The sequence below is a fragment of the Dendrobium catenatum genome, unplaced genomic scaffold (assembly GCF_001605985.2).
Source record: "Dendrobium catenatum unplaced genomic scaffold, ASM160598v2 fragScaff_scaffold_743, whole genome shotgun sequence".
Classification (NCBI taxonomy): Eukaryota; Viridiplantae; Streptophyta; class Magnoliopsida; order Asparagales; family Orchidaceae; genus Dendrobium; species Dendrobium catenatum.
In genome coordinates, this window is record NW_021319205.1 from 4,544,845 (window position 1) to 4,564,125 (window position 19,281).

Genomic DNA, 19,281 nt, shown 5'->3' on the forward strand with positions numbered 1-19,281 from the left:
TTTTTTTTTCTTCTTCTTCTAGTTCCATTTCTGATCAGATTTTCACCATCTTGATTGGCACCCTATATATAGAGTTGGAACCTCATCAATGCGGCGTCGTGTTTGTCAACAGGTATTACATCGTTATAATCCACGCTTCTTATCGTCTTGCGTGTTTCTTCTTCCATGAAGACGTAGGATACCCTCCACTTCAAATGCTTCTGCTTTTCAAATTTCAACGGCTACTTTCCATATAGAGTTGGAACCTCATCAATGCGGCGTCGTGTTTGTCAACAGGTATTACATCGTTATAATCCACGCTTCTTATCGTCTTGCGTGTTTCTTCTTCCATGAAGACGTAGGATACCCTCCACTTCAAATGCTTCTGCTTTTCAAATTTCAACGGCTACTTTCCATTCTATTTTCCCCTCCAAGAACAACCCTGTAGAGATGCCCAATAATTCTTGCGTTCAAGATGGAACATAGCCTGATCATCTCTCTCCTCCAAGCTTCAACTCCTATCCACCACCTAAGGCAAATTCACGCCCTCATCATCAGGGCGTGCCCTAGTCTAACTCACGTCTTCCTCAGAATTCTACTGAAACAATCCACCATCCACTATGCCCGTCAAGTGTTCGACGCAATGCCCCAGCCAGACTCATTGCTTTCCAATTCTATTTTGTCCGCACACTCCAAGTTATCTTTGCACGGCGAAGCACTAGAAATTTTCGTTCTTTCACACCGTAAGAATATCCAAGTAAATTTTTTTTCAATCCCATCTGTGCTTAAAGCTTGTGCGTCATTAGCTGTGTTGGATGCTGGAAAACAAGTCCATTCACTTGTTCGGAAGCTTGGATTTTTCTCCAATGTATTTATCCAGACGGCCTTAATAGATTTTTACGTCAAAAATGATGATATATGTTCAGCTCAAAGGGCCTTTGACGAGATTGTTGATAAGGATCCAGTTCCTTACAACTGTTTGATATCTGGGTATTCTAAATCTGGTAATGTTGTGGCAGCACGGCATCTATTTGATGAAATGACGCAGAGGACTGCTTCCTCGTGGAATACAATTATAACTTGCTATGCACATCAAGAGAATTTTGATGAAGCCTTGAGATTATTTGAAAGGATGCGTGAAGAAGGATTTCAAACGAATGAGATCACAATTGTGATAGTTTTATCAATATGTGCAAAACTAGCTGACTTGGAAACAGGACTGAAGGTTAGGAAATTGATTGATGAACACCATTCAAGAACTAGTTTGATTGTTCGGACTGCAATTTTGGAAATGTATGTGAAGTGTGGAGCTGTTGATGAGGCACGACTGGAGTTTGATCAGATGGATCATAGAGATGTTGTTGCATGGACTGCCATGATTGCTGGCTATGCTCAAAATGGGAGATCAAATGAGGCTTTAGAGCTCTTTGAGAAGATGCAGTTTGAGTGCTTTGATCCTAATGAAGTTACTCTTGTAAGTGTTCTGTCTGCCTGTGCCCAATTGGGCTCTGTGCAGGTTGGAGAGCGTATTGGAAGCTATGTTGAGAGCATGAGTTTTAATTCCAGTGTTTATGTAAACTCTGCGCTTCTTGATATGTATGCCAAATGTGGAAATATCCAAAAAGCTTGTCGAGTTTTCAATGAGATGTCTTTGAAGGATATCATATCATGGAACTCACTTATAGGGGGTTTGGCCTACAATGGGCTTGCAGAGGATGCAATAAATCTCTATTATAAGATGATTGAAGAGAGCCTAAAACCAAATGAGATAACTTTTGTTGGCCTGCTAACTGCTTGTACTCATGCGGGATTGGTTGATTTAGGACTCAAATTCTTTCGAAGTATGAGATCAGACCATAACATTGTGCCAAAGGTTGAACATTGTGCGTGTATAGTTGATCTTTTCTGTCGATCTGGAAGGGTGGAAGATGCTTTCAAATTCATCTGTGAGATGGAGATGGTACCCAATGTAGTCATTTGGGGAACATTGCTTAGTGCATGTAGAATTCATTCAAATGTTGAGCTTGCAAAGATCTCAATGGAGAAGCTATTGAAATTGGAGCCTGAAAACTCAGCAAATTATGTTCTTTTCTCATATTTGTGTGCTGATGCCGGCCAATGGGAGGAAGCAAGGAGTATGAGAAAGCTCATGCAGAGCAAAAATGTGCAGAAGCTAGCTGCATATAGTTGGATAGAATTGGATGATAGATTACACAAGTTCTTGGTAGGTGATAGGTTACATTTCAGATCTGATGAGATTTATGATGTCGTCGATGGACTCAGTTTACAGTTAAAATGGGTCCCAGACTTTGATTTAGATCAACCATTTTGATGTTTTTCTAAGACGAGGTAGCATATTTTTTCTCCTAATCTTCTGATGAGGAGATTATAAAGGAGCTAATAATGCTTCCAAATGAATACTTCTTTGTATCCATATTAACATTGAAACTAGTTCTCCAATACATTTTTGACATGATTGGATCCCACTTGGATGCTGGTTAAAGAATTTGGAAGCTAAAGTGGACTTGAGATCGAATACTGCCTTCATCAAATTTGTGCTTCGGTACTCTGTTAAACCTCTTCAATTTTTTTTTTTTTAAATTAGTGCTATGGTTGAAGAATTACAACCTCAAATGTCCTCCTAAGAAGAGGGCCCTTTCGCCGGCACTAGAACATTCTCAAATTTCATCTGCAAACCAAGGAGATAAAAAGTGCAGGGTAAGAGAAAAACTGTGAAAATGATTCAATCCAAACGGCTGCAGTGTCTAAAGATTGTTATATTGCAGGTTATGCACTAAAAACTTATATTTGCATGTTTGATGCCATGGAATGACAAGTGGTTATTTGGTTTGCTACAATATATAGCCAATGTAAACAGAATGGGGAGAATTTAGTCTTCATTTGGGACGGCTTTCTTACTACATAAGGCAGCTTTCAAGTTTAAAAATTTTAATAAATTTTGAACTTAAAAGCTGCTTTAAGAAGCAGCAAGAAAACCGTCCCAAATGAAATCTTAACTTTTGTTTTGTTTTGTTTTTTTCGTAAGAATGTTGTATTTGCTTTACCTGTGCCTCACTTCTAGTTCATTTTCTTCTCAAAACGCCATTGTAAATGCAGAGAATTTGATTGCATTCACTTTGCAAGGATTTGTTTACACTGATAAGTATTTTGTAACGAACAAACCCCAGAGATGCCATAATGGTTCTTCTTGCCAAGTTATGCTTTTTCTTATTAATTTGATTTTTGAGAATGAAATAGTAGCTTCCATTGTTAATTTTCAATGCGTCTTCATATGGGACGGCTTTCTTACTGCTTAAGACAACTTTCAAGTTTAAAAATTTTAATAATTTTTGAACTTGAAAACTGCTTTAAGAAGCAGCAAGAAAGTCGTCCCAAATGAAATTCTAACTTTTGTTTTGTTTTGTTTTTTTCGTAAGAGTGTTGTGTTTGCTTTACCTGTGCCTCACTTCTAGTTCATTTTCTTCTCAAAACGCCATTGTAAATGCAGAGAATTTGATTGCATTCACTTTGCAAGGATTTGTTTACACTGATAAGTATTTTGTAACGAACAAACCCCAGAGATGCCATAATGGTTCTTCTTGCCAAGTTATGCTTTTTCTTATTAATTTGATTTTTGAGAATGAAATAGTAGCTTCCATTGTTAATTTTCAATGCGGTCAAAATAATAGATGTTCTTTCTTAACTAAAAGCATACTGTTCGTTGATGCAGTTAGCTATTCCACACAAAATAGATTAAACAAATACATTTTGAGATTAACCATGAAACTCTTAAGAGTCTTCGACCTAGATTTAGTCCCATGGGGTCGTACCTTCATGTGGGGAAGAAGGCACAGGCTCTTTCTCCATGTGGAAGAGGAGCGACTATGCATCTGGAGAATTTGGGTTTATTATGAGCCCTCATAATGCATCCAGAGTTCAAGCTAATTGGATCACGCCACCGCATTGTCCTGATATTTCATCTTTAACTAACATCATCTCAATATGAACAACTGATTTTGTCTCGACATTGATGCTCAACTTTTGATATCATTGTCGTCTCCCCTCTTGAAGGTTAAAACATGACATCGACTCCAAACTCTCGAAATTCTAATATTAATAATTTTAAGCACAATTTTTAGTTAAAAGATTTATTAATTTTCAATTATGCTAAATATTCTTCTTACTCAATTTCTATACATTATTTTTAATTTATAAAAATTGTAATACTGTTTCCATGTTTTTATTATTTTGTCATATCTGTGTCTGTGTATATGCATCATACGAGATTTTTTGAGGAGAGGGCATAAAATAGGCTCAAGGAGTTGGCATGAGAAATTCAACTTCATATACCTCATAATGCCCAAAATTAAATAAATATGCTTACTATTTCATTTTTTTGAAGAAATTTGTCTGAAAGTTTTATTTAGACTAAAATACCTCCATTATTTGAAGAGACACATTAGTTTATAGAAGCAACCTTTGAATTCTCAACTCCGAGATGGTTCTAAGACAAAGTTTCGAAGTCAATATTTCTATCTTCATCTTTGTCTATAGCTAGCCAATGATCGTCGTTGAAGGTTAGTGATGTTATACGTCTACACTATGAACCCTAATCCTAGAAAGATATAAGATATAATATTACCAACTTCAAATATGGCTCAAATTTTATTTTAACCTTGATTGAAATATGATTGTTACATGACCAAACATTCTTCGAAGTTTGTTCAAAGCTTAATTGCATTTTGGAACCATGATCAAACAATAGTAGATGGAGTCTTGATCATTATTTAAAGATAGTTCGATCAAGGTCAAAAAAGTTTCGATCAATGATGAATTATTGTTCAAATAAAATTTATAGGAGGGTATTTTGATACAAATAAAATTTTTGGACATATTTCTTCGAGAACAATCAATGGTGCATTTAAGGCAAGTGAGCCATAGGCTTCGTTTGGGACTGCTTTCTTACGACTTGTTAAAATATTTTTTTAGTATAATACTTTTTAACTAATTCAAGTCAAATACCATTCGAACACAAACAAACTAATTCAAAACAAATTGAATACTATTCAGGAACAATTTCAAATTTTGTCTGAATTCAAACAAACAAATTTTCAAATAAACATAACACAAACAACAGTTAGCTCACTAAGGCTTTGTTTGGGACAACTTTTTTCCTGCTTCTTGAAACAGGTTTTTAGTATAAAAATAAAATTTTTTGTACTAGAAAGCTGCTTCAGGAAGCAATAAACAAACAACTGATACCGAAAATTGAAGTCATGTCGAATCGGAGTTCAGAACAGATATCATAAAACTTCCAAGTCACAGAGCAGACAGAATCGTACGGAATAACCAGAATCGTATAAAAATCAGAAATCAGATAAAATCACATTTATATCAGATAATTCATAAAACAGATCAGATTAGTGACAGCACAGATTATCAGATATCAATCATCAGATTTCAGATAACATATCAGATTTCAGATTCCCAGACCCTTACAGAATCTCTACGGATTCTGGCCTCTTATGCCTCCCTTCCCTGACACTTACAGAATCTCGACAGATTCTGGCCCCTTATGTCTCCCTTTGTGCTTATAGCACCAGAACAGAACATATATTCAGAATTCCGGGACAGAGCTTATTTTCATATTTCAGAGCTCATTTCAGATTTTCCTGACACTTACAGAATCTCAAAGGATATTGACCCTTTATAACTCCCTTCTGATAGCATACAAACACTTCAATTCATTCAATGTATCAATTCAAAAAAATCAGAATTCGTACAAAAAATCGGCGGCATAACGACAATATACGGAATTTACACAAAATTCACAGATTCATAAATTTATCAAATTACCACAGAATATCCACAACAATATTATAAGACTTTTACTGTACTGAAGTAATAATATCAGACGTCCAGATAAATTGTTATTCGAATAAAACTGAGCAAAATTCAAAATACCCGGTAAAAATCTCCCAGAACATACTCAAAACATGCATAATTATCATATCAAAAACATACCAAAAGTTACGCGGTAAAATCTTTGTCAGAAGAAAATAATACCAGAAATTCGCTAACGGAAACAAAATCCGGAACAGAAAAGTCGTCAAAATTCTCGTTTCTGAAAATTGAGAAAGGCGGAATGTGCCTTACCTCGAGTCGATCAACTTTTCCAACTACGGCGACGGACGAAAATGAGTTGAAGTCGCTCAAAAATCCACTTTTCTTCCTCTTTCCACGATTTTCTCTCTCCTGGACTTTCTCTCTCTTCAAAAACGACATTTTTCGTCCTCGACATTCCCAAAGTAAACTAAGTCAAAACAAATATGGATATGACTGCCTCATGTCCGACTCCTACTCCCAAGTCGCTTCCCGAGCTGTTCTGTGCTTTCACTGCACTTTAACCATAGGAATCTGTTTACTTCTTAACTTACGCACATAATAGGCCAAAATTTTCTCAGGTTCTTCTTTGTACTGCAGATTCTCCTGAATCTCAACCTCATCAGTAGACACTTTCTTGTCAGAATCAGATATCCAGTTTCTCAAAGAGGATATGTGAAACACGTTATATATATCAGACATCTGATTGGATAACAACAATTTATAAGCAGACTTACCAATCCTTTCAAGGATTTCAAAAGGTCCAACATATCTTAGACTGAGCTTACTCACTCTACCAAATCTATTCACACCTTTCATCAGACTGACTTTGACATACACAAAGTCACCAACATGAAATTCCACAAATATGTGCTTCTGATTGTAATATTTCTGTTGTCTATCTTGTGCAGCTTTCAATCTTTCTTTAATTAGATTAATCTTCATAACAGTTTCATCCACAAAAGTTAAACCCATCACTTATCTATCTTCCACCTCAGTTAGAGTAAAAAAAATTCTACACTTCCGGTCATACAAAGCTTCATAAGGTGCCATACCAATATTGGATTGGAAACTATTATTATAAGCAAATTCGATCAAAGGGATATGATCTTCCCAGCTTCCTCCAAAATTCAAAACACAACCTCAGAAGATCTTCCAGTAACTGAATAGTCCTCTCAGACTGTCCGTTAGTCTGCGGATGAAAAGTCGTACTGAAATGCAACTTCGTACCCAAGCCTTGTTGAATACCCTTACAAAGTCTGGAAGTAAACCGTCTATCTCGGTCATATAGAATCACTTTAGGCACACCATGTAATCTAACAATTTCCTTCACATAAACCTGTGCCAACTTATCCACCGGATTCGTCTGCCTGATCGAAAGAAAGTGTGCAGACTTCGTGGAGAGAGATGTTGTACGTCTACACTATGAACCCTAATTCTAGAAAGATATAAGATATAATATTACTAGCTCCCAAAAAAGAAAGGAAAAGAAAAAATATTACCAACTTCAAATATGACTCAAATTTTATTTTAACCTTGATTGAAATATGATTATTACATGACCAAACATTCTTCGAAGTTTGTTCAAAACTTAATTGCATTTTGGAACCATGTTCAAACAATGGTAGATGGAGTCTTCATCATTATTTAAAGATAGTTCGATCAAGGTCAAAAAAGTTTCTATCAATGATGAATTATTGTTCAAATAAAACTTCTAGGAGGGTATTTTGATACAAATAAAATTTTTAGACATATTTCTTCAAGAACAATCAATGGTGCATTTAAGGCAAGTGAGTCATAGGCTTCGTTTGAGACTGCCTTCTTACGACTTCTTAAAATAATTTTTTAGTATAATACTTTTTAACTAATTAAGTCAAATACCATTCGAACACAAACAAACTAATTCAAAACAAATTGAATGCTATTCAGTAACAATTTCAAATTTTGTCTGAATTCAAACAAACAAATTTTCAAATAAACATAACACAAACAACAGTTAGCTCACTAAGGCTTTGTTTGGGACAGCTTTTTTCCTGCTTCTTGAAACAAGTTTTTAGTATAAAAATAAAATTTTTTGTACTAGAAAGCTGCTTCAGGAAGCAATAAAAAAGCCGTCCCAAACAAAGCCTAAAACTCAGCTCGTTTACAAAAGATCTAAAAAAATCGTCCCAAACGAAGCCTAAATATATACTTGCACACTCAATTTTTCAAATTAAAAATAACAAAACCCCCAAGTCAAGTGAATTTTCATGAAAGAGCCCATATCATACATAAAAAATACCAATACATACTCTATTATGCATGGCATACAAAACCCCCCTATTATGCATGTCATACACGCTTTTATTAACATGAAGCCAATTCAAACAGGTGTTTTTAAGGTAAGCAAGACATTTGCCTCCTGATCATGGAATCAGTAATATCTTGCCGACATGAACACTACTCTCCATTATCCTGTGAGCCTCTGCTGCTTCAGCAAGTGGAAGAGTCTTGTAGACAATGGGCCTCACTTTACCTGCTTCAATAGCTGGCCAAACAAGCTTCTCCACCTCTGCTACAATCACTGCTTTGTTCTCAGGACTTCTGCTTCTCAGCCCAGCACCTGCAAAGGAAATAGTCAAACTATAATTAGCTATTTGTATGGTTTCTATTTACTTAGTAGGGAATGCAATTTATATAACACAGTTCCACTAATATTTCCCCACCAAATACTACTGAAAAAACTAAGGGAAGTTTTATTAAGGCTTCGTTTGGGATGACTTTCTTACTGCTGCTTTAAGAAGCAATAAAAAAGTCAATCCCAAACGAAGCCTAAGTCTTTCTCTCCATTAATTGTCGATAGAAGCCATCTATGCGATGAGGCCGGTCTTCCTCTTTAGCAACGACTCCAATATGGAGCCTGGATTTCCTCTTCACTCGATTTCACCGACTGTCTAATGGTGGTGATGATTGCCGATATCAGGAACTCCTTTCCTTGTTGGAAGATACAACCGGTCCCCCTCGCACATATTTTCCAATCTGGTGTGCCCAGATGGTTAATTGCGTCTGTTTCACTTATATGTAGCCAATCTTCTTCACCATTTTCTTCTTATTTGGGGTTAGAAGACTGCCACCAGCAGTTATAAAAAGAACACCAAGGAGAAGAGACGTACCCCATAAGTGATAAGGGCATCTCCAACCAAAAATCTCATTTTTCACTCCAAAATACAGTGAAACTAAAAAATGCCGTGATTCATCCCCAATCAAACTCCATTTTGCGCGGTTACCGTCTTTCTCTTTCGCGCGTCTCTTCCGGAAATCCGGTAGAGACAGAAAAATAGCGTAGGTGAACGGTGCAACGCCAATATTGGCGTCACACTCTTCACCCGCAACCAAATAGCAGAAGTTTTGTCATTCAGCTGAAGCTCACGAGCCACCCCATTCATACGTTTGGAGTTCGGTTGGAGAAGGCCTAACAATCCTCAAATGATGTTCCTCCAGAGGAGTCCAGCTAATCGTGTTGCATTAAAATCAGGTGATCAATTCGAGCAAGCTTTGGCCTCCAAACTAACTAGATTTCGGAAACAATGGTTGGATAGGAAGAAAAATCTACAACTAAAAATCTCAAAATACTGATTCTCTGACAGAGAAGAGTTGAAGCTTCACCAAAAAAAAAAATGTTCCGTGATTTTGAAAGAAAGAGGCTCAAGTTACCGAAACTGTGAAATCAATACCTTGTACAGTTAGGCGTCTTGCAAGTATGGATGATAAGTTGACCTCGGTAATTGTGCCTCCCTGGAAACCAATAATGAAAAGCCTTCCATCCAAGTTTAAGCTGTTAAGATTACGCTGAAAGTAAGCTCCTCCAACATTGTCAAGTATAACATCAACACCTGTGGAGCCACAGCTTTTAGATGTTGACATTGCTATCAACTTAATAAAGCAGTTTTTGGAGCATACCCTTTCCTCCAGTTTCTTCCTTAACACGAGCCACAAAATCTTCAGTTTTATAATTTATGCAAATATCAGCACCTAAATTCTTGCAGGCGGTGAGTTTCTCTTCACTCCCTGTAATTTAAAGAACATAAGAATGTGAAAAAAAAGAGGTTCTGATTAATTAAATATTATATTGTATTAATTTTAAGCATAATACCAGCCGTGACAAATACACGTATCCCATAGTACTTGGCAATTTGGATAGCAAATGTGCCGATTCCACTAGATCCCCCATGAATCTATACAAATAAAGTGTAGAATTACCACTCAATAATGAACTTGAGCTAAGAATGTCATATTTTAAAACCTTTCCTAAGACTATATTTCACTTCAAATTGAAAAAAAAACCAGAAATTACATCATTCCCCCCTCTCCATGACACAAAGGTAAAACATTCCATTCATTAATTTAGATCATGTTTAATGCAGGCACAAATGAAAGATCATGATTTGCAGAAGCAACAAACGGCACCACTTCTCCATGCAATTATGTCATGAAATTGACCAGGTTACCTCTAGATTATGTCATCATTAAGTTCACTAGAAGTAGTGAAGTACCATCAAAATTTTGATGATCTATACAGAATGAATTATGCTTCTCATTTTTGGATCTTCTTGGTTTAGTTTGAAGGAGTTGATGCAACATATAAAAATCAACTTTCAGTTTAGTAATGACATGAATATAGAGTATAAGCCATTTATGTCACTATTTATGTCATCTTGGTTTTTTTTTTTTTCATTTAGATTTCATGAATTTTTGTTATTTAATAGTGTCAATATTGAGTTAAGAGCTCCTTTTTTGTCATGGTGAGTACATTTTGTTATGTGCTCGCTAAGTGTTCACAGGGGCTGTCCTCTATAAAATGGGTTCCTTGAAGTTAATAAGAATGATAATTGATGATGAAATAAAATTCTCTTTGCAGTCAATCTTAAGTCCTTTGATTCCAAGAAAAACAACAACATCAAGCCTTAATCCCACTATGTGATAAAGGAGATGAGTTTGACAAAATAAAATAAAATAAAAAGAATGAAGAATTAAATTGACACTAGTCTACAATGAACTTGAAAGCATAAGGAAGAAAGCATCAACACAAATAATGCATTAAATAAATGATAAAGAGTCACTCCAAAACATCAAGATCTGGAATATCATGAATTATCCTTTTGAAAGCATACCAATATTAGTGAATTCTTAAATTCTACTCAAGATTAAAATCCAGAGTCATCTCAGAATCCTTAAGCTAATAACAACCTTCATATACCATATGTTTTCTGATTACCCACTTGACATAATTTTTTTCCTTTAAAAAATGGATTGCAGAAATGTTTAACAGTAGAAAAGTACATAAAAAAAATGTTACAAGATAATCACCAGAAAAGTTTCCCCAGCAGTCAAGCGGCTCATCATGAAGACTGTCGACCAAACAGTGCAAGCCACTTCTGGAAAGCTCGCAGCATCACTCAAAGATATGCCTTTTGGAACCGGAAGCACCTGCCCAGCTGGTACGGCCACCTTTTCTGCATATCCACCTCCACTAAGAAGAGCACATACCTATAAATAAACATGGTGGATCTATATCATCTCATTAAAAGGAGCATCCTGCCTTTTCTAAATTAACCTTTCCACGTTTAAGATGAGAATGAATGATCATCTTTTAAGTTTAGATTGTTTTGGAATTGTTGTAGAATTGTAAGGTTTTAATGAAGCTAACATTAAAAATAGTTCCGATACCGATGACGTTTATGATTAACAACTTTAGGTTTGATTACTGGCTGATGTAGCTACACCATATCCAGCATAACCGTAATTCAAGATGAAGAAAGAATCCTCTATATTCAGATCAATGTATGAACCCAGTATCACTCAGCGTAATTGTAATTGATAGATAGAACGATCAGGGAAGAAAAAAGAGATTGGATTGGTTATTCCCCACATTAGTCTCCATCAAGATTGCATGGAATCAAAGAGAGCTTCTCTCATATGGTTAGTAGCATAACTCTTCAAAGCTGCAATGTTATTAACCTGAAGAATTTAAGATCCTAACAGTTTTCCAAGTAACACAGTCTGAAACTAGTTGAGAGTACAGCGTATCAATGGTTTTAATTTGAGGCCTGCCTGATCAGCTCAAATAATCATGAAATAACAAAGAAGAAGACCCACGAGGCCTAGCCTGATAGCTAAGCTGTGACTTACTGATCTAGATAAAATATTATGCAATAAATAGTAGTTCTAAACTCTGAATCAATAACAAAAAATAATATAACATAATTCAAACCGCAGAATGAGCAGAATCATTTAATTTCTGCCAAAGCGAAACACAGTTGAATGTCAAATATTGGCGTTACCTGATCTCCAACCTTCCAGCGGTCCACGGATCGGCCGACGGAAATGACTGTGCCCGAACACTCGAGCCCGGGGAACGGGCTGGCGCCCTTCGGCGGAGGATATGATCCCTTCCTCTGAACAGTATCGGCCCGATTAACGCCGGCAGCCTCCACTTTGATGAGAACCTCGCCATCCGCGACCTCTGGCTCATCCACTTCTTGCAGCTTGAGAACTTCCGGCCCACCGGGAGTTGTGATTTCGACCGCTTTCATCGTTTCCGGCGAGAAGTTACCGGTTATGCGCTTAGGGTTTTAGTAGCAGTGAACACCAAGACCAATAGAAATTATAACATTCAGTGGGACTCCAATAAAATAAAATAAAGGAATTTTTTAATACATAACCTTTCAAATTATTATATTTACTTATTTAATATCAAAAATATACTATTTACATATCTATCATTCAAATACATCACATCTCAATTAAATTATCACTCTATCAAAACTCCATGAATACCGTGTGAAATCCCTTCTTCTTGGAAGTTTTATTTGGTTCGGTCGACTGAATGAGAGAAACATTCGGTCGCAGGCAAAAATCCCGCGGTACCGAGGTGTACCGAGTTTTTTTGCAAGAAGTCCAATTGAGCTCGAATCAGGAGGTGTTCGAGCTCTACTCGCGAGTCAAATATAAAGCTCTAAATCAAAAAATAACGAACTCCTTAAAATTTGGCCTTACTTTTTCCCATGGATAGAAAGAAGTACTTTTTGCGTTTTTTAAGACATGCATCTTCTACTTTTATTATATTTTTTTTTATTTTAAACTAACAAAATCTACAACATTCATTATATATATATATATATTTAAGTGTAGCAGCGTTAACATTTAATATAAATATTTTTGGAACTCTAACATTGCACACTGTAAGCTGTAGGTTGTAGACTTGTAGGGCTATAGGCTGTAGCCTATAGTCTCCAACTACAGTTTTATAATTTTTTTTTTTAAACTAAATATAGATTTCTTTAAGATTTAAATTTAATAAAAATAGTACTTAATTAATTTTTAAAAATCATAAATATTATTCGAGCCGGCTCGTGATCTCACAAGCCGTGCCTCATCAAGCTTGAACTCGAGAGTGTTTACTGAACACGCTCGAGCTCGACTCGTAAGCTCGATAAGCTCGATAAGCTCTGCTCATAAGCCTATAAATGAGTCGAGCTCTAGCCCGCTCGAGAGTCAGCTCGGCTCACTTATACCCCAAGACAGCTAGACGGAGCTCCTCAATGCTAGGAGGGCAGCCTCATCCCTGACCATCGAGTCCAACGCCGCCTCCATTGATGAAAATAATAACTAGAGACAGCACAAAAGAAGAAATTCATTCGCCCAATGCAGATTATAAACTGCAAATGTATCTTTTGCTCGATACATTTTGCATCCAGAAAGAGAACTTGCCAGTGAGATGATGCATGTGGTGAGTAGGTTCCCTAGATGTTACATACTTACCTAAACAAGTTAAATTACCACTCGGATACCTATCTGCCCGACCCGTCGCGTCTTTGGCGTGAGAGCAGGTTCCCTCTTCGTCCGAGTGTATTTGGATGATAAGTATGTAAATAGTATATTTTGAATATTAGATAAGTAAATATAATAATTTGAAATGTTATGTATACAAAATTCCCTAAAATAAAATGATAGTTTTTTTCTTTTTTTAACCAACGACTTGACCTTGACCAAGTTTAGACGTGAAAATTTTAAAATTGCGATAAATCACTCATTTTTTATGTTAAAAAAAACTCTCAAAAGCTTTAAATATTTATGATTTTTATGGAATAATTTTTTTGGCAGATGTTAAAAAAGAAAAATGAGTAATGCCGATCGATGAAGATAGAAATTAGTTTGGAGGACGACACATTACTCTTAAGTTTGTTCTTCTTTTTCAATGGCCTTTCAAAGAATGCGAAGTCCTCCAAATTAGTTTCCATCTTCATTTGTTATATAGATTATTGCTACTTATGAATAATTATGATATTCAGATTCAACTTAAATCTAAAGATAATAAAACCCATCATAGCATGGGCAGATCCATCAAGGGCTTAGGAAATTTTTTTTATATAATATTTAGAGGAGATATTTTGAAATATTTTGAATATTTTGAACATTTTGCCCCTTTCAAAAATCTTTTTTGCCCTATTTTTATCAATCCTCAGCATTTTTGCCTATCCCTTACAAAAAAAGTTTTTTTTTTGCCCATCCTAAAAAAAGAAGCTAGATCTGCCCCTATATCTAAATTTTCTCTCCAAAATCAATACTAATTAAACAAAACAGTTCTTGGCAATATGAAGCATTGCCCCATTGGGTATAATTAAATTTAAATTAATTACTTTTTTCTTAAACTTTATAAACCCTAAAATTTGATCATGAAATCAATTTGTTTTGAATTCAAGACATGAATGAAAGTAGGAAATTTATAAAAAGAGTAAAAGTGCATTCCGAGAAGAAAAAGAAAAATGAATTACTTGCAAATAATGTGAGTGAGAAGCCAATTAAATTTTAAAAATATAATATTTTAATAATTAGAAAGAGATGCGTGCTTTTTTTATATAAATATGATAACTATTTATTAATGTGAATAAATTTTTGTTGGTCCTAGAGTAGTCCTATGAATGTGGCAGTGTTACTTCTACTTCGCACAGGGTCCTACCTGATTAGGGTAGGTGTCGCCACTGTGATCTTATGATAATCACAGATCTCACTCATGATTATCAGATTAGGTGTCAAGTGTGCTCCCTTGTCACCTCAGAGTTGTGCTGTGATGTAGTACATCTGTTCTCAGGTGTTAGCACCACAGTTTTAGGAGCTCCGATTCTCCATAACGTCCTCCTCGTCCCCACTATGTGTCAACGGGGAAAAGCGTCCTCCCTGAACTGCCTCTATCTCGGGAGCCACTACAACCTCTGGAACTGGCACAACTGTAACTCATCGTGGCCTCCGCTGCCTGGGAGCCACTGTCCTCTCAACTAGCTCCTGGTGAGCTATAGCATCAGCCATCTGCTGCCTCTCTGCCTCTGACGCAGCTAAACGAAGTCTCCTGTTCCTATTCCTCCTGGCCCTTCTCCCAAGGCCGGAGGTGGAAGAGGAAGGAACATCAGGACCGGGAACAGGAACAACGGGAAGTGTCGGGGTCTGCCCAACAACCTCGGGGTGAGAAAGTCGGGCGAAAACAGAAACCCGACAAGTGGAAGGCGAAGGCACCTCGGTCTGGGCACCCCTCTTCCTAGTGGGAGTGGGAGGGGGAACCCGAACACGAGGTACTTCCGCTGGAACAACGGGAGCAACAGTAGTAGCAGGCTGCCGGCGCTGAGGGGCCGGAGCAACCTGTGCTGCAGGAGCGGCAGGCACTGGACGCCGGACCGCTGGACGAACGGGGGGAACTACAGCAGGCTGCCGGCGCTGAGGGGCCGGGGCAACCTGTGCTGCAGGAGCGGCAGGCACTGGACGCCGGACCGCTGGACGAACGGGGGGAACTACAACAGGCTGCCGGCGCTGAGGGGCCGGAGCAACCTGTGCTGCAGGAGCGGCAGGCACTGGACGCCGGACCGCTGGACGAACGGGGGGAACTACAACAGGCTGCCGGCGCTGAGGGGCCGGGGCAACCTGTGCAGCAGGAGCGACAGGCACTGGACGCCTGACCGCTGGAATCTTTTTCCCATTAATATTAAAAAAGATTTATAATTAGTTTAATATTTCAAACTAATCACTTACATATGCATTTAGAATGGAAATGCACAGGAGATATAAAGATAGTATAACAACTACCCATTTCTACTCCATATTAATCATATATCGCTATATATGACTTCTATATTTAATATTAACTAATTCCACACATCTAAACAACCCTTTCACTCATTCTAGGATCCAATTAAATGCCTAGAAATAACTTTGTCTTCATATTCAAATCTTATTAGTTCATATAAATAAATTCTTATATAGAGAAAAACGTTCTAAAATTAATTACAATTAACTGATGTCATATTTGTATTGCCTAATATATCTAAAAATTAGGTTACTTCATCATAGTGTCATACTAAAGTTTTCATTATGCCTTTAATATGATCATATACAATAGTCTCCTATAATTATGCTATGCTTTATAATATACTGATAATATAAGATATCAAGACATAAGATCTATATTGTTCAATCTTACAATTCATTAAATTTATACAATTCAATTCATATCTTATATAATATAATATGCAATCCAAGAAATTGCGATAATTAAATAGCAAGAGCTGAGGATTGATCACTCCAATTATTTTCAAGTGTAATGTTTCATTCTTATGTTTTCACTCACATTTAGTCATCAATATCTTATTCATACAAGAATAAATACTAGGAGATACATAAAACTCAGACAAAATACTGACCGGTCATCAGACAATATCTATTCCATCCTATTCTATTTACTCTTAAAGTTCATTTCTATGATGTAGATCTTTACGTAAATCTCATAATATGTCGATCGTCTTACTACTCACCGCATTAATCAGTCAGTCGATTGACCCATGTATAACACCTAATTGGATCTCACCTTAAATACAATCATTTATTTTAAGGAAAGTCATATTGACAAAACACATACCTTCCCAATAATGAGGTGATTGTAATCCAATCTGGTTATATAAATGATAGCTAATGTTAACATCTCATAGATTTCCTTACTTTTTGCAAGGATGTAACATTTATCTTTCACCATGCACACTTATATACATTTTTCTCTTCTATTGTAACAATTCAATGATGATATGTAGAATTGAAATGCAATAATTTATTGTAAATATCAAGAAAACATCTGTATGCAATAACATTTTAACATAAATTCAAATATACAACTTAATCTAAATTTTAGTTGAAAACTTTATCTGAGATGAGAGTATTATACATAGTAACATAATAATAGTATAATGGCCAATATAATATGACAGTCAGATCTTAATGTTAGATGAGAGGCAAATAAAAAAATAATGTATTATATTTGGAAAATAAGATTTTAACGACAATAGCTATATACTAAAAGTTATAATAATATATGATGATTTGTACGGCCTCTGACGACACGGCATATGAAGACTATAGATCGTAAACACAACACTATTAAGTCCTTATAATTCCACTCCCACTACTAAAATTACCGCTAAAGTGTAAGGCTTATGAAATTAGGACGATAGAGGCCCTCGTAGCAGATACAGGGATTTATAATCCCATTGAACTTGATGGACTTCACCATCCCAGTGTTAATTTTTAGTTTTGCTAGGGTGAATGTTTAGTGGCCGGTAAAAGGATGTTTTCTGTAGTTTCTATCTGCCACATAATAAAAGATGAGGATTTAGTAATTTAGATTTAGTTTTACATCACTTTCAGTTAGTTAATTTTAAAATGCAGAAACTAAATAAATAAAAATAACTATAAGATACTTTTTTTTATATGAATTGCACAAACACATAGAACCTGCCTTAAAGTACTTTAATTAAATTACCTAAAATTTTAATTTTGATTAAATTAAATTTTAATTTACTGTAGATTGTTGTTTTATAGCTTCATGTACAACTAGCCCAGATGGAAAGAGAAATAAATCTCCAAGGGAATCCATAGAATATGTGGGCTCTAAAAATTCATGCCCTAATATGGACACCTACAAGATTAGCAGTACTATTCAAACAAGCTTGACCTGACTGAAAAGTTAGGTTAATTATTGAATTCTATGTTTGAACTATTTTGTATGTGTTCTGAGAATGGTCTGTCATTGAATAAGATATGCATGTGTTCTGATGTGGGCTTCCAGGGATCCTTAATGCTTTTTTTTGTTGAATCTAATTTTTTCCTTTGGAGTTCATCGGTGTGTTTCTGGTTGCCCTAATTCTATAGGCTTTGGAATATATGGAAAATGAAACTAGCACCTCGAAATTAGGCTTAATTTCTGTAACTTAAAAAGATATTTCCCACCATTTTGTTCCATTTTGTTTCATTGGCAATCAACTTGAGAGAAAAAGTGTGATTCTAAAGAGGGAGGATTTGACGTCTTTGGGTCATTTTTAGGCTGCGGCCTAATTCTAAAAGTTGCCAAGATTTTAACATATGTCACACTATACATATCACAATTTTAAAAAAATATAGAGTTTTTTTTTTTTGAATTTTTGATTTAAATTATATTTTCATTGTTAAAAAATGGGAAGTACTTTTATTGGAAAAAAAATTACTATGTAATTTTCTGTAATTTAAGATTAAATTTGAACACATTTAAATATTTTTTAAGAATTTTACACTGAGTTTTATATTTATTTTAAAATTATTTTATTGAATATAAAATAATGTGGACTTCTGATAGATAATATTATAGTACCAATTATAGTTTTATAATAATATTTTAACTTATCTTTGGTAATTTTGGTATCAATTCTATAAAATGTGAATTTTGCTCAGCTGAGTTTTTTGTTATTTTGTACCATTATAACATTATGAAATTCAAAATGCATTTATATATGCTTTCATTGTTTATATATGATGAATTGTGTTTATGTGGTTTGAATTGCATGTGATATTAAAGAGATTTTGGAAGAAATTTTAATTCTACTGGGAGATAAAGGTGTATAAAATATTTTTATATTTAATTGGCATAGAGAAAATTTGTAATTTATTTTTGAAATTCAAATCTGCTTGGGAGCAGAAAAGCGCAAAATATTTTATTTTCTAAAAGAAAGGGAAATTATATGTTGGGGAGTTAGAAGAGACCAAAACTTTAGATTGCTATTTCTAGGGACTGAAGAAATATGTTTACATTCTAAAATTCTATCTATTGGGAGTCTAAGGATTCCAGATTCATTGATTATTATTGAAATTAGGGTGAATTCTTTTTATTGGAGTTAAAAGGTTTAGATCTTTAGATTCATCTAGGGATTATGATGCAAATTATATATATTTATTTTGTGAAATAAGTTTATATAAAATGTTAGTATATTTAATATGATTTGTATTATTATTTAAAAATCTTTGGATGCCTGTATGTATTTATGATTTGGCGCAGTAGTAATAATCATTGTTATATTACATTTTCTTTTAAAT

General features: G+C 35.4%; 4 protein-coding genes across 4 annotated transcripts in view; 1 reads left to right on the plus strand and 3 right to left on the minus strand.

Moving 5' to 3' along the window:
• The first annotated feature begins 245 nt into the window (after positions 1 to 245).
• On the plus strand, positions 246 to 2,917 carry LOC110093268 (pentatricopeptide repeat-containing protein At1g08070, chloroplastic). Its single transcript, XM_020818104.2, has one exon. The coding sequence runs from the start codon at positions 455 to 457 to the stop codon at positions 2,309 to 2,311; it is 1,857 nt and encodes a 618-aa protein (XP_020673763.2). The 5' UTR covers positions 246 to 454; the 3' UTR covers positions 2,312 to 2,917.
• A 3,455-nt stretch (positions 2,918 to 6,372) lies between these two features.
• LOC110093287 lies at positions 6,373 to 6,837 on the minus strand. Its single transcript, XM_020818123.1, has one exon. The coding sequence runs from the start codon at positions 6,835 to 6,837 to the stop codon at positions 6,373 to 6,375; it is 465 nt and encodes a 154-aa protein (XP_020673782.1).
• Positions 6,838 to 8,048: 1,211 nt separating this feature from the next.
• On the minus strand, positions 8,049 to 12,514 carry LOC110093314 (quinone oxidoreductase PIG3). The gene is made up of 6 exons (XM_020818159.2): positions 12,183 to 12,514; positions 11,209 to 11,388; positions 9,995 to 10,076; positions 9,802 to 9,909; positions 9,576 to 9,734; positions 8,049 to 8,464 (listed from the first exon to the last, which is right to left on the minus strand). The coding sequence occupies exons 1-6, from the start codon at positions 12,432 to 12,434 to the stop codon at positions 8,268 to 8,270; spliced, it is 978 nt and encodes a 325-aa protein (XP_020673818.1). The 5' UTR covers positions 12,435 to 12,514; the 3' UTR covers positions 8,049 to 8,267.
• Positions 12,515 to 15,135: 2,621 nt separating this feature from the next.
• The window catches only part of LOC114580022 (translation initiation factor IF-2-like), a 16,123-nt gene continuing 11,977 nt past the window's right edge, over positions 15,136 to 19,281 (minus strand). Inside the window, exon 4 of the mRNA XM_028696407.1 lies at positions 15,136 to 15,858. Coding sequence (XP_028552240.1) covers positions 15,136 to 15,858 — 723 coding nt within the window. The remainder of the gene's footprint in view (positions 15,859 to 19,281) is intronic.